Raw genomic sequence first — 15,444 nt, 5'->3', positions numbered from 1 at the left:
TAGTCTGCTCTGTGGACAGTGTGATTGGTGCATCAAGACCGCAAAGCACATAATAATGCACTGCAGTCACCTGAGGTGTCTGCTTCTGATGCTCTCTTTCTAAAGCACACTCACAGGCAACCAATTCATACATCACGTTCCATCATATTTTTCCTGGTCTCTTGTAAAGCTTCATCTGGATTTTCCATGTGGAACTGCTCAAAATCTGAACCCAGCAGGTTGATACTTGGCGTGAGATCAGCTGTTCCAAAGGTCTCACTAAACTAGAAGTAGGAGCCTTACAATAATGTAAAGCAAAGTAGGCAGCTTCCCACATGGCACTCAGGAGCTCATACTCTACTTCCATCTACAGCTGGTAATTGCATGCTCCTCATTACACTGGCACATGAAAGCTCTGCAATTGTCCCTCTGCAGGTAGTGATTCCAGTATGAATTATTTGTCAGATACCATAGAATCCTCCTGGACTCTGCATTGGATTTAGCATGGTGGGACATGGAGGAGAACTTGACATCAGGGAAACCTTACGCCCCCAATAGCTGTGGCCATGGTGGTGACGGATTCCTCCATCCTGGTGTGGGGAGCTGATCTGGAAGACCGGGAGATGGGAGGCTTCTGTTCTCTGGGAAAGCAGGTTCTGCACACTGATATACTAGAGTTAAAGGCGACTTGCTTGGCAGTCCAGGCTTTCTTACCCTTCTTTCTCAGTCATTGGTCCAGATCTTGACAGACAATATGACTGCAATGTGGTGGTCCTCAAATGTAGATGAGTATGGTCAAACCTTCTGTCAGAAAGGTCTACGACTGTGGTCTTAGGCTCACCAGAATAATATTGTCTGGTAGCGAATCATGTAGCAAGCTACTGAGTACTGGGCCAGACAGTTTGTCAGCGCCACTTTTCTGAACGCAAGTGATGTCTCAACCCAAAGTTTGTCAGGAAATTCTTCACTCAATGGGGCACCCCCAGTTAGATTTGTTTGCTACTCACAGCAAATCAACTTTCTTGACTTTTCTAAGTTTTCCAGTATCCGTTGCAAGGAGTCATAGGTAACACATTTCAGTAGAAGTAGAGCTTTCTTCTTCGCTACACGTTTCCTCTCATACCTTTTATTCCTCGATTTTCTGAGGAAACACAAGTCCTCTTCATCGCCAAAGATTGGCTGAAAATGATGAGGATACAGACTTTCTGCACCTCTCCTTCAACTTACAGGCAGGTCCTGCTCCCCAACCACCAGATTGGGACAATTTAGCTACATTGCAATGGTCTGAGGAAGTAGTGAATGCCATTCTGTTTGCCTGCCTGCCCTCCTACCATCCATCAAGAGTGCATAAGCTGGAATGCGGATAATGTTTACCGCTTTGTGTGCTGAAAACTCAGTAGATTCTCTGAATGCCTATTTGTTGGATATTCAAAGATTTGTGCTCTTTTTGCGCAGCAGGAACGTGCAGTGTGGGACTGTCATGGGTTACTTTGCAGCCATGTCAACTTTCCTCTGCCTTTTGGCCAACCATCCTTGTTTAAGTCTCATATTGATTTGTGCAGTGTCAATGGCTAGACACATTGTGGTCCCACCAGCCCCCCCGCCCCCCCACTTCTTTTGTTAGGCCATGTGGGACTTTAATTCTATCCTTTTTGATGGGCTCACCGTTTGAGCCCCTCCATAGTTGGCTTTTATGTTTGACTAGACTGTTTTACTAGTAGCTATCGCTTCCATTGAATGTCAGTTATGAGCTCAGTGCTTTCACCAGCCTTTTACCACTTTTTCCCCCGACAAGTTGGCTTTTCAGACCAAAGCATTTTTCCTTGTCAAGGCTGTTTAATTTGCTCCAGTCTGGGGATGTTAATTGCTCTCTTGTACTTCTATCCTCTTTGCATCCCATCAAGGTGTATAACGGCTATACAGACTGGAATGGAAATGAGCGATAGGTTTTTATATTGACCGCACCCGAGATTTCTGAGTTCTTTGTAGCTACTCAGACAATAGGAAAGGCAAGGCTGTCTGGAAGAGGAACTTATCACGGTGTATTACCCTATAGATGTGTCAAACCTTAGCATGCAAAGAGTAGCGCTTGTGGCTGACATCTGCCAGGCAGCAACATGGGCATCCCGTCATATGTTAGCTTAACACTACTCTTTGGGCTCAGAAGTGCATTGGGATGGTGATTTTACCTGTTCTGTCCTTGTCTGTTATTTCATGTCCCCCCCGCTGAATGGGGTAATACTTCAAAGTATATTCAAAAGGTGAGTAATCTGAAGTTGGAAACATCCATCAGAAGAAAACTGCACTTACCTTTAGTGATAATCTTACTGGTGGATACTCTACCTGAAACTTCCTCACCGATTCCCACCCTTCACCTCATTTTGAAGAATGTTCATGCTATAATTACTAAGGCTTTCTAGAAGAGTGAGCCTTTGCAGTTTTTAATAAGGATCCAAAGAAGGGTATCGAGAATGTGTAACTTCTGTTTCATGCAGTTTTTAATTATTTTGTGCCAGCCAAGTTTCACTTATTCCTGTTTACTAGTCTGTTTCTGAGAAATGCTTATCCGTTCACATACCTTTAACTGCCAACTGATCCTGACACTCTGGAACAGTCCAATAGTGTTATTCGTTCCTGTTTTGTAATAGCTCAAAGTTCATGGTGTGTACTTTTCTAAAAGGTCAACTGAGGCCTGCAAGAAATTCTTCTGAGGTTTGTGTTTTTAACCTGGAAAGTCTCTGGATAGACCTTTTTAAAATTTGTGTTTGAAACTAATGAAGGAAAGACAAGAAGTCTAAAATTAAGAGGTCCAAAATTGGTATATCTGTCAGGAACATGTATAGCCACATCCTTTCTAGGATGTGAGGACCCACTGTGATTTTTGTTTTTAGACTCCTGTTTCAATTATAACCAATGGTGTCTTAAACATATATAGTGCATGTTTCATTCAGCAGAGTTTCTGTTCTGAAGTGTACCAAACTCTCTGTAGTGCTGCAACTAAATGAACATTTTTTTTCTGCGTTTTCATGCTGTCCTATTTGTGAGCAGTGACATTCTTTACACTCTCAATATTGCACTGCACCTGTTCTCATGTTTTCGTCCTTTTGCCACATTGGTGTGGAAACAATGGGCTGAAAACGGACATCTACACGCAGGCTTATGGCTCTAGTGACATGAAATTGCTTCCAGTGTTGCATGGAGTCAATGCCACCTATCAGGAAAGAGCTATGGAATGTTTCTGGATCCTTTCTGGCACCATGGATAGTCAAATTGGTAGGAATCTGGAGTTAGACTATCCACCAGAAAGAGCGTTACTGGAAGTAAGTAACTTTCTTTTTAACAGTTCTGTAAACAGTGATGCAGTTCAATGGTCTGTTGTAACCCCACCTACCTCCGAGCTATGGCATATACAGAGACTACAGAGAACACACTAATGGTTGTTTGTAGGACTTCAAGCCCATCTGTAGTTGTCACTTCTCTCCAAGTGTGTTGATGTCATGCAATACAATTGAATGACTGCATAACACAAGCATTATAAACATGCATTCAGTAGCTGCAGATATAGAAACATGAACGTTGCCCTGTGATAATACAGTCCGGGAACTGGGGATGTTAAAACAAGCAAAAATGCTTTAGAAAAGGGTTTTGGAGGGGTTGAAAACAGTCTGACCACTGAGAGGCATTTCAAGGGACAAATAATAACATGCAGAGGTTTTGCCTCAGATGCATATAACAGATTGGGGTGTGTAAAACAACAAATGAATAAAATTGTTACATGGTTATGTGAAATAAAATACCTATAGGTGCTTAGTAACCAAACCTTGGCAAAATGAGTAAGTCTGACTGTTTTTAGTTAAGCTGGGTGTATTGACTTTGCCAGTGTGGGTTGTAATAGTGCCATGTTTTGTGGTATGTTGGATATACTAACAAAAAATACTCATGCAGCCACCCCTATGCTTACAGACAATACTTGGATAGTGAATAGCCATCAACATACACAGGCATGATATTGAATGGATGCATGGATATATCCATGGTAATGTAGTTGCATGCATGAATGAACAGATGGCTGGATAGCTGTAGGTGGTAAGACTCATTGGTATGGTTACTTATTTTGATGGGCGCAAGTGAGGTTGGATGAATGAATGCTTGATCTGGATGGATTGATGTAGGTCTTGGGAGAGGGGAGTGCCTAATTTTTGTGCGTTTTTTTTTTCTCTTTCCGTTTTTAAATGCCAGTGTTCAAACTTTCTTAGAGGGTGCATTTCACAGCCACTGCAGGCCAATCAAGGCCGCCTATCCTCCCTGCAGGTACATCGGTGTTACTATTTTACAGAGTCACATCTTTTAGTTCTCTTACACGCAACCTACATTCAAAGGAAAAATTACAGAAACAAAAAACGAAATGTTGAGGCAAGGCCTGTGTGAAAAGAAATTAAACTGCAGTAGCCGCTAGTTTCATGATTACTTCTCTCTTCAAAATACCTGTAAAGTCAATGTATCAGACAATGTTAAACTCCTCTTCCTTGGTATATTAACTGAAAATAAATAATCCTTTAATTGACATGGGCTTTTTCTTTCTTATGCTTACACCACAATGCCTGATCTCTCTCACACACCCATCTTGTAAGGACTATAGCCTACTTTTTGCTTAAATGCAAATTTTTAGATTCAACCTTGTGATAGCATGCGCTGGCGCATGCGTATTGCTTGTGAGACTCTGTTGTAGTTAGAAAAGGGATTGAAGCCTGCCCGTCGCTCACCATTTGTTGGCTTGCGTGGGACTCTTCTTCACAGCCTCGTAATTCCTCCACTTCAGGCCTGGCATAATCCCGGTCCTGTCCTGGAGCAGGGGTCCAGCACTGATTGATTTAACTTAATTACTGCCTGTCTGCTCCTCCTGACTTGTTTGAGGTACTATTTCTTTCTCCCCTCCCACTGCACCATCAGCGTTTTCTTTCTTGCTTTTTTTTATTTTTTTTTATTTAACACCTTTAGATTCTATGAACTATGCCATTCTTGCTCCTATGCATCAGATATGAAACACTACTGTTGTGTTACACTTTGCATAAATTTAACTCGTGAGATTCTGTGTTTGTATTTTACGTTAGTGCATCACCTTGCAGACAAGGGGGTGGTAATAGTCCATTCCATGTTGTGAAATCAATCGAAGTTTCACCTTTTATAGTGAGATGTGGTTCTGTGGTGTCTCAAGTGCTCACTTTGTGCAACAAAAATCTCATATTCCACCAACAGGAGCCTGGTTTGAGCAGAAAAGGTCGCTCAGCAAGGCCTTTCTGCCTAAAGCAGTCTCCAGCTAGTATCTTGCAACAATTTTTTTTTTTTTTTTTTTTTTACCCGAGGTTCTTGCTGTTTTCAAAATAGTTATGAAAAAAACACATCACAACAGATTTTAACAAATTTAACAGTTTGCGTAGCACAAAAATCGGGAATTTCACTAGGGTGATTAAAAAGTCACAGGCCCAGTGCAGTCCCACCTCCCTGCTGAGTAGGGGGAAATATTACCCCCCTTACTGGACTGTTAAGTGTGTTTCCAGCACAGCACTTCACTACAAAGCACTGCTTGTTTCTCTGAGCCGCTTAAAGGTGCCTATTCTATCGACCTGAATGAGTCCCCTTTGCCAGGATTAGACCTTGTGCCTTTTCGACAATCCTCCTCATTGAGAACAAGGGAGGGCTCTTTCAGATGGCCACAGTGGCTACCACTTTTGTACACATTGAGATGGCTACTGTGGTCACAGATAGCTGCCATGATTACCGTTGTGCTATACATAGTGGCATGTCTACCATCGGCTTGTACCCATTGAGATGACCGTTTTGGCTACCGTTATGCTATACTCAGAGGTGGGCGCCATGGTTACCATCAGGTTGTAGGCATTGAGAAGGCTACCATGGCTACCATCGGGTGGTTGTACTCATTAAGATGGCTACTGTGGTCACAGATAGCTGCCATGGCTACCATTGTGCTGTACCCAATGACATGGCCTCTGTGGCCACAGGTGGCTACCATTGGGTTGCACGCACTGCAAATGCGTATTGCTTGCAAGACACTGTTGTAGTTGGAAAAAGACTTGGAGCCCGCCTGGTTAGTTTGTGTGGCACCCTTGTTTACAGCCTGGCAATTTGTCCACTTCAGGCCTGGCATTTCCAGTCCTGTCCTCGAGTAGGGACCAAGCACTGATTGATTTTAACTGAATTAGCTCCTGTCAACTGCACACCACACAATTCCAACCCACACAATTGCGCAACTCACAATTCCAATACAACCCTCAGAATTCCACACCACATACATCAACTACTTTCCAAACCAAAACACCTAGGTAAAAGGCATTGTCATTTACAACATCACTAGCTAACTAGCAAATGCGAGACCCATTGCATTGCAAAATGCTAGTTTTAATTGGAACTGAGAGCAATTTCCAAAAGTGCATACAGTAAGACATCACCCCCTGCCGCAAACACTGCTCAGATGAAACTATCCTTGATGTAGGCTCCATCCGCCCACTCCAGCATGTGCAATGAGTCTCAGGTTTCCAATCCCCTCATAACACCGGCTGCAAGATGTTGGGCAAGGCATGCTTGATACTCATTATGTTGGTTATGTCGGAGTTTCTCCAACGGTCTTTGTCAGATGTTCACCAGCAAAGGTTAACCTCTCCTGTTAGTAGAAAGGAAAGTGGATATTATCATGCAAAGGTTAACAGTATACCAAGCCTGACCAAGGGAGGCGCTGCATTTGTCTGTTCCAAAATGTAAGCACTTTCCTCTCAAGGCGCCGTCAGCGAGGGGGAGAGTTCGCAGTGTTTAGTATGCCCCCAGCAGGGTCACAAAGAGATGCAATGCCAGTTGCCACCATACTTGACGTTTAATTCCTTCTGGTTCTGAACTATAACGCTACAGCCCATACTGCCTGTTTCTGTTCTTTGATGGCAGGCTTGAGAATTGCACAAGGACTCTGCAGCCTGACCAGGTAACAAAGCAGTCGCCCTGCGGACCTGGTTTGGCATCATCATGCCTTTGGTCCGAATTATGTTATCGTTGTGCGAGTCCGAAATTACGTGGTCAGTCACGACCGAGGCTTGCCCTAAAACAAACAAGCATACAGTGCAGGCCAGTGCTGGGCCCTCAGTATCGGGGCAGGGCGGCTCCAACAAGAAGTTCTTGGCTGCAGCTTGACAGGCTCCTGTGGGCACACCACCAAATGTGAACTTCCAAGCTGTGATCATGTGTAGGTATTGTGCATTTTCCGCATCACCTGCACGGGCCGAGCCAGTGTGTGCTGGTAACATTATAGGTTGATGAGGGTGAAAGTACAGTATTAAGAAGAAATGTGAATCGCAGTATCGACAAGGAACTGAATTAGGGTTTGAGGACTACTTTGTAAAATGTACACATTCACGATATACCTTGGGAGATACCAAAACTGCACACCAATAAGCTGGTAGTTGAAGAGGGCTGGCCCAAAGTCCCTTTCCGTGTGCTTTATAGTGTGCGCCAACAAGAGATCTTCAAATCAGTCAGACCTAAATGCTTGTGAAGGGAAGGCACTTAAATAATTCATTTGTCCATTAATTGTGTTCACAACATACCTATCTATTTACTAGCATATTTTGCAAGAGTGGTTCTAATTTTATTGTATAGTAGTTCAATGTGACACTGACTTGAAATGACTTTACTCTCCCTCCTCAACCATTTTCCATTTGCTTTTAAATAAGGCAGATAGATTTTGTGCTTGCAAGCAAGTACTGCTCAGGTCTTCTTTTATGCTGAACCATGCGTATTACCTTTTCTAATGCAGTGGGCGAACTGTTCTCGTTTACCCCATCACCTCTTATGTGTGAACCTTTCATCCACCTCACTAAATTAGAACATCCTTCTGTTGCAAGAAATATTTTCTTCAGAAATAGTCAAGTCTGAATGCCAGGGAAGAGTTTTCCCTCGTGTCTAGAGGATTTTCTTTTGACAGCCTACACGGTGAAAAAATCCCACCTTTTGACCTGGATACATTTTGCGGGCAAAAAAGTTGTGGAGGCTTAGCAGACATCAAAAGGGCTTACGACTGAGGTAGGAAGAATCTTCAGCAGCTAAGGAGTTAATGGATACTCTGTTTTGGGATTAGTGTTTTGATTTATATAATTTTCAGTGTACAGGTAGAACTCTATTCTATATTCATGTATGTTTTTTTATTTTTTATTACCAGGTGATAAATGAACACCCAGACAGCACCAGCGAAGAGATTGATGAATTGTTGGAATCTCAGTGGAACATGCTCAGTCCAAAACAGAAAGCACGTTATAACACAAAGTTTGGTATTGTGGCCTCTCCTAAAAAAGATGAAGATTCTGGTAAACATGAGAGCATTGTGTTCTACATTTGATTTGGTCCATGGTGTCCAAAAGCATATTTGTCTCAAGCGTACATATTTCTTAGGCATTGGTGTGCAATAGTCAATCTCCATTATTTATGCACAGTACCCTGTAAATGTGACATAAAACTGTAGGTTGATGTGCTTCTGTTTCTTGTTCTATCTTGAAGTGAAACATAACAAGTGTATCCTTTCAATGTAAATATTCGCTGTTTGAAAGGTTGGTGTTTCATCAATTAACTTTTTTCCATTTTTCATTTCTTGTCTGCAGATTAACATAACATGTAACAAACTTGATAATTTCATGCAGCCAGTACTATGCTTGTTCAGTAATGAACCGCTTAAATGGAAGTTTGCTACATGGATTAACAACCCCTAACTCTGTCTCTGACTGTTCACCGTTCCTCTTTCTTTCTTCTCATCCTTTGTGCACTTCCCACATCTGGGATTTGTCTGTTTTTCCAGTCTGAAAGCAAACCCTCTCACCATAAGTGACATAGTTTAGAAATTTGAGAACCACAACATATAGAATGCACTACAAGCATTTTTCAGATGTCACAGAAAGTATGGCTTCACTTGTTACTTGTTAATTTACACTTTTGGCAGCCTAAAGGAAATATTAGTTTCACTAGTGAGCCAACACTATACTCTTGTTACTTTCCCAGCTGAAATTGCAATTCCCACAATGGAATCCTCTGGCATCGAGGCCAGACTGGTCGTACTTTGTATCGGGCATTTCCCCAGGAGGCTGGACGGGTGAGGGGCTGCTTTTGCTACTGTGGGGCAGTTTCTGTAGCAGTGCAGCCGTTTTAAAAGCACTGCAAAGTTCCTTGTATGTCCAACCCTTTTCAGGGAACAATAACAGTGCCAAGATAACTCTGGTTAATAATGTACCTGCTGGAGAGAGATCAAAGTTTTGTCTAGGGCAGTTTTGACTCATCTTAAGGTAGCACAGAGTTAATATGCCTGCTGGAAAGAATGTGTAGTATACAGATCGCAGAACAGTATTTTATGTGCAATGCTCAGGGCGATACTGCTTTTTTCCCCTGTATCTTTTTGTTACTGTGCAGGTCATAAGTTAGTCATATTCTAGCACAGTGAGCTATGAACTGCCATCAGTTGCATGCAAACTGCATGGTACAGGTCAGAAAGTTATATTTTCCCAGTCTTTTATTATCCCAGTTTTGCTTAAAAGGGTTTGTTTGGGTAGACCTAAATTATTAGTAAAGTCAACCCTAACCATTGTGTTAAGTTCTGAATCCTGAATTTATGCTTCCCCAGCCCAAGTACTTAAAAAAAAAAAAACAGTATGGATGACGTGACTCTAACACCTTGTGGTCCCCTTTTTCTATACACTGATTTACAGATGAATGATTTATTGTCTCCCGTATGTGTATGATGTAAAATGCTCCTACGCTGATAAGAGGTGCTATTAAATTAAATAAATGTGAGACGGGGTTTGGGGAAATGAGTCACTGTTAGAGGGTGATGTTAAGGGAATCATTGAATAACCCCAATAAAGATTGCTGTGTCCTGTTGCACTGTAAGGTCATCATTTACTATACTTTACAAACTAATATAGTTGAATATATAATGAAAAATGTATTGTAGAATGCACCGTCTTTGCCCCTCTCTCCAACACGCTGGGCTGCCCACCCCCCAAAACTGTCTTGACGTTTTGAACCCGCCAAGCCGCATTGTAGTTGGCTGACTCTCTCCCTATGCACCCTATTGGGTGGGGGTGGTGGGGCTGTTTTGGGTTCCCAGTCCGGCCCATTCTGGCAATCGACCACATGAAAATATGCCAGGATGTGCTGGATCCTACAATATACACTTTCAGGATCTGAAAACAGTTACAAAAAAAAAAGTCTGTATGAGGCAGCGTTCTATAGCTTTTTCTATACAAAATTAATTTACTTCGGGTCAGTCACAATTTTGCAAAGGTGACTTAAACCACCCGTGATGTATTCTAAAATAAAACTTGGTGACCCAACCTAAAACGGATCCGTATTCAGTGAGCATGGAAAAACGTGACTGACACACTGCTGATCTTAATTGAGAAACAGCTTACACCATATACAGGGAGTGCAGAATTATTAGGCAAGTTGTATTTTTGAGGATTAATTTTATTATTGAACAACAACCATGTTCTCAATGAACCCAAAAAACTCATTAATATCAAAGCTGAATATTTTTGGAAGTAGTTTTTAGTTTGTTTTTAGTTTTAGCTATGTTAGGGGGATATCTGTGTGTGCAGGTGACTATTACTGTGCATAATTATTAGGCAACTTAACAAAAAACAAATATATACCCATTTCAATTATTTATTATTACCAATGAAACCAATATAACATCTCAACATTCACAAATATACATTTCTGACATTCAAAAACAAAACAAAAACAAATCAGTGACCAATATAGCCACCTTTCTTTGCAAGGACACTCAAAAGCCTGCCATCCATGAATTCTGTCAGTGTTTTGATCTGTTCACCATCAACATTGCGTGCAGCAGCAACCACAGCCTCCCAGACACTGTTCAGAGAGGTGTACTGTTTTCCCTCCTTGTAAATCTCACATTTGATGATGGACCACAGGTTCTCAATGGGGTTCAGATCAGGTGAACAAGGAGGCCATGTCATTAGATTTCCTTCTTTTATACCCTTTCTTGCCAGCCACGCTGTGGAGTACTTGGACGCGTGTGATGGAGCATTGTCCTGCATGAAAATCATGTTTTTCTTGAAGGATGCAGACTTCTTCCTGTACCACTGCTTGAAGAAGGTGTCTTCCAGGAACTGGCAGTAGGACTGGGAGTTGAGCTTGACTCCATCCTCAACCCGAAAAGGCCCCACAAGCTCATCTTTGATGATACCAGCCCAAACCAGTACTCCACCTCCACCTTGCTGGCGTCTGAGTCGGACTGGAGCTCTCTGCCCTTTACCAATCCAGCCACGGGCCCATCCATCTGGCCCACAAAGACTCACTCTCATTTCATCAGTCCATAAAACCTTAGAAAAATCAGTCTTGAGATATTTCTTGGCCCAGTCTTGACGTTTCAGCTTGTGTGTCTTGTTCAGTGGTGGTCGTCTTTCAGCCTTTCTTACCTTGGCCATGTCTCCGAGTATTGCACACCTTGTGCTTTTGGCACTCCAGTGATGTTGCAGCTCTGAAATATGGCCAAACTGGTGGCAAGTGGCATCGTGGCAGCTGCACGCTTGACTTTTCTCAGTTCATGGGCAGTTATTTTGTGCCTTGGTTTTTCCACACGCTTCTTGCGACCCTGTTGACTATTTTGAATGAAACGCTTGATTGTTCGATGATCACGCTTCAGAAGCTTTGCAATTTTAAGAGTGCTGCATCCCTCTGCAAGATATCTCACTATTTTTGACTTTTCTGAGCCTGTCAAGTCCTTCTTTTGACCCATTTTGCCAAAGGAAAGGAAGTTGCCTAATAATTATGCACACCTGATATAGGGTGTTGATGTCATTAGACCACACCCCTTCTCATTACAGAGATGCACATCACCTAATATGCTTAATTGGTAGTAGGCTTTCGAGCCTATACAGCTTGGAGTAAGACAACATGCATAAAGAGGATGATGTGGTCAAAATACTCATTTGCCTAATAATTCTGCACTCCCTGTACATGCTCTCTATGTAGGGCTAAAAGTTTTTATTTCTTTATTTTTATTTAAAAGCAAGAGATTCTCAATACTCATTTGGGGTGGGGGGTGGGGGGAATGGGGGTATAGGGGGAGGGGGGGAGGTCTCACAATCTGTCTGGAGGGGATGTGTCCCGAGTCAGACTCGAGGACAGCTCCACAAATTATAGCCTCTAACTAGGCCATGCTGCCACTCATTAAGATAAGATTCCACTGGCACTCCTCTCTGCCCCATGGATCTACATTCTGACTCAGCCTTTTTCGACACCGGTCAAGTCTTCAAGTTCATTGCAGACTGTCATCCTATTACCTTGCCTCAGTGGTTGTACCTTTGGAGAATGTGGTCCATTTTTGGCATATATGAGTTTTTCTGTCCCAGCTGTGCCTTCAGGGAAGTGTTTTTTTTTTTGGATGCTAGAACGTTTAACATGCTATTCCAGCTCCAGACCTAGAATTTTTGGGGACAGTGCAACGTTTTCCCAAAAGAGTCAAGAGGAGAAAGGGTTGAAAATGTGTTAATTTTGTATTGTTAGAAAGTGCTGGCCTGAGTGCCCTTTCCAGGCAAAGAACGTAGGAATATTCCCCTTGATTGGTTCAGATTTTTGTAATTTTTTTTTTTTTTTGGTGGGCCTGGAGTGTGTTCTCTACGATGAAAACGATTAAACTGACTCTTTGTGTATCATGATATACAAAAGGCCACTATCTTGAACACATCAGAGACTGACTTAGTTTCTCGGTTTGGACCTTCAACATAACACTGCTTCTTTTGCAGTGGTAGTTTGTAGAGCTTTAAAAGTGCTGCATTGTGCAGCTCCCTACAGTGGAGGCTATTGCCCACCTTCTGAGTGCAGTTTGGCAACCTAGGCTATCGGCTTCGGGCTTTTATTGCTATATAACTAAGCCCTTACTGACTCTTATGGGAAGCCTGGTCTAAGCTTGTCTCCGCCCTATTGCGAGACTACACCGCCCTGTTCCAGTAATCACACTTGTGACGCAGCATAGTACTCTTGAGAGTCTTATAATAGAAGCTTCTGCATGCAAAATGAATACCTACTGCTCCATCAGACTGAGAATTGAAAAAAAAATATGATACAGACAAAAGTAGTTTTACTCTGCCAGGCTCTTACTTTGATCCTTGGATAAAGTTTCTTGGGATGTTGTGCCTTTTTGTACATGGTGAGTAGGGTTTTACTTGCTTCCCTGATAAATTGCATAATTATTTTGCTGAGGCTGTAGGAATTGTCCGGTATAGGGCAAATATATTATTTACTGGCCTTGATACCACACATTCTTTTATCTGAGCCCCGATGATATAAAGTTTTTTGTCTGAGCTATAGGCACCAGCATTGTACTGAGATTCCATACTGTGGCACTGTTCCATCCACAACATTGAATGTTCGGGGATACTAGCAACGCCTTGTTTAACCCTGGAGGAAGCCCTCACAGAGGGTCCTGCTGTTTCAGATACTTACTTCTCCCCAAGGATTACCGGCCTGATAATGATTTTGGTCTTGGCTATTGAACTCTTCTCAATTAAGACAAGTGAAAAATGGACATTTGCACAATTGTGGCAGACCTTGGCCAGAGTCTGGATAGCGCCCCTTGACCTGCATGATGAGGGCTTTTATGTGTGTGTCATGAAGTTCGACATGAGGTATCTCTGCTTTGTTTGCAGATTGGCAATTAACTTTTTCTTGTACCTCAACAATTGGCTGAGCTTATCTCAGATGACCTCTTGGTTTTCCATCAATGAGCCAATGTCCCATTTTCTGCCATATCAGAGGCTTTGCTTCATTTTTTAATACAAGTTATCATTTTCCAAAGTAATACAAGAACAACAAACTACAGTTAAAAAAACAAAACACCATATACGATATGCCAAGAGCAGGGGAAAAAAACAGAAGAAAATGAGGGAAACAAGGAGATGTAGAGGAAAAAAGACAATGCTGAGTATCAGATCATCAGAAGAGGGCATATGACAACATAACTGAATACATCACATCACGGCAGCACAGTATAAGCACATGGTGGCTTCCCACAGACAGCAGAAGGAGATTATTCTGCCTCTTCACGGTCCTATGTGATTGAATGTTATAAGGTAGTTTTGAAGTGGCTGCCAGAAGATTTTTTTGGTCTGGAAGTAACTGGTTCTATGGAGTCAAAGTCTAAAAGCTGTGTCGCAATACAGCATATCTTTCAAGCAAGCAGACACTGTAGGAAGAGTACTATTGCCTCAATGGAGTGGCATCTGCTGTCCGGCCAGGAACAGCGCAATGGTAGTGTAGTGATGCAGTCCGGAGGGCAGCGGCTTGACATACCCCAGCAAGGCCATACTAGATCTGGGGCAAGTGGTTGTTCGAGCAGAGGAGAGTGTGTGGCCTAGATTCCCCCCCTAATAGGATGCAATTGCCACACAGGTCCATAATAGATGGATGAAGTCAGCCTGTTTCACCTGGCATTTAGGGCAGTGATGAGGACTGGTGGGGTCCAGTTTGGCCAGGGTCTTAGGGGTCGTATATGCCCAATGGAGTTATGGAGATATTTGTAATGTAATAATTTGTGACAGTGGTTGCTTGAGACAAGTTTAGTCTGTGTGCAGCAATAATACCAGGTCTTATGTGGAATGGAGAAGCCCAGGTCATGCTCCCTCGCGACCTTAGATCTCTTCATGCCTATGGGTCTCAATTGCAGAGAAGTATGGTAAAGACTGGAAATGATGTGGCTGCTGCCTGGAAAAGAAATCACCAGTGTAAGGGTCTTTAGACTCCTTGGGATAGGCGAGTAAGGTCTTGCGCATCATGCTGTGCAAACAGCATATAAAGCCATCCATGAGAGTGAAGCCTCTTCCCCCTTCAGCCATGATGGAGCTGGGCTTAAGTGTCTTGTTGACCCATCACCTGTGACTTGCAGACTGTGGGTGTGAAGGGAGCATTGCACCAAGTGGTCCTGTGTAAGTGGGAGCCGTGGTTGTTTGTGAGCAGGATATGCAGGGAGCATACTGTAGCCACACCTAGGTATTGTAGGAATTTGAACCAGTCCCAGAGGGGTAGTAGTAGAAAAGGGTCTGTATTTAAGTAGGGTTTTTCGCAAGCCTTGTGATGGGATAGTAAAAGAAGGGTCATGAGGCCCCTGAGCTCTTTTGGGTTTGAGATATGGCAATCTAGCATCTAGGTGAGACCAATAATAGGCATAATATGATTGGGCAACTAAGTAATATAGTTGTAGATGGGGGACTCCAAAGTCCTCCCATTCTTATGAGAGGGTTAGTGTGTCCCAGCGAATATGGGGCTGGTGAACTGCCCATAAAAGATGTATTAACAGCCCCCTCAGTATAGCACAAAAAAAAACTACCCATTAATGCAATAGGGATATTCAAGAACAAATAAAGAAATTACGGTAGCACCACCATTTCAATTATC

General features: G+C 42.7%; 1 protein-coding gene across 1 annotated transcript in view; it reads left to right on the top strand.

Moving 5' to 3' along the window:
* The window catches only part of NSD2 (nuclear receptor binding SET domain protein 2), a 504,567-nt gene that overhangs the window by 68,278 nt on the left and 420,845 nt on the right, over positions 1-15,444 (top strand). The window contains exon 6 of the mRNA XM_069203845.1: positions 8,201-8,345. Within this exon, the coding sequence (XP_069059946.1) occupies positions 8,201-8,345 (145 nt within the window). The remainder of the gene's footprint in view (positions 1-8,200; positions 8,346-15,444) is intronic.

This window comes from Pleurodeles waltl, chromosome 1_2, assembly GCF_031143425.1.
Source record: "Pleurodeles waltl isolate 20211129_DDA chromosome 1_2, aPleWal1.hap1.20221129, whole genome shotgun sequence".
NCBI lineage: Eukaryota > Metazoa > Chordata > Amphibia > Caudata > Salamandridae > Pleurodeles > Pleurodeles waltl.
This window is presented reverse-complemented; position numbering and strand designations above follow the sequence as displayed.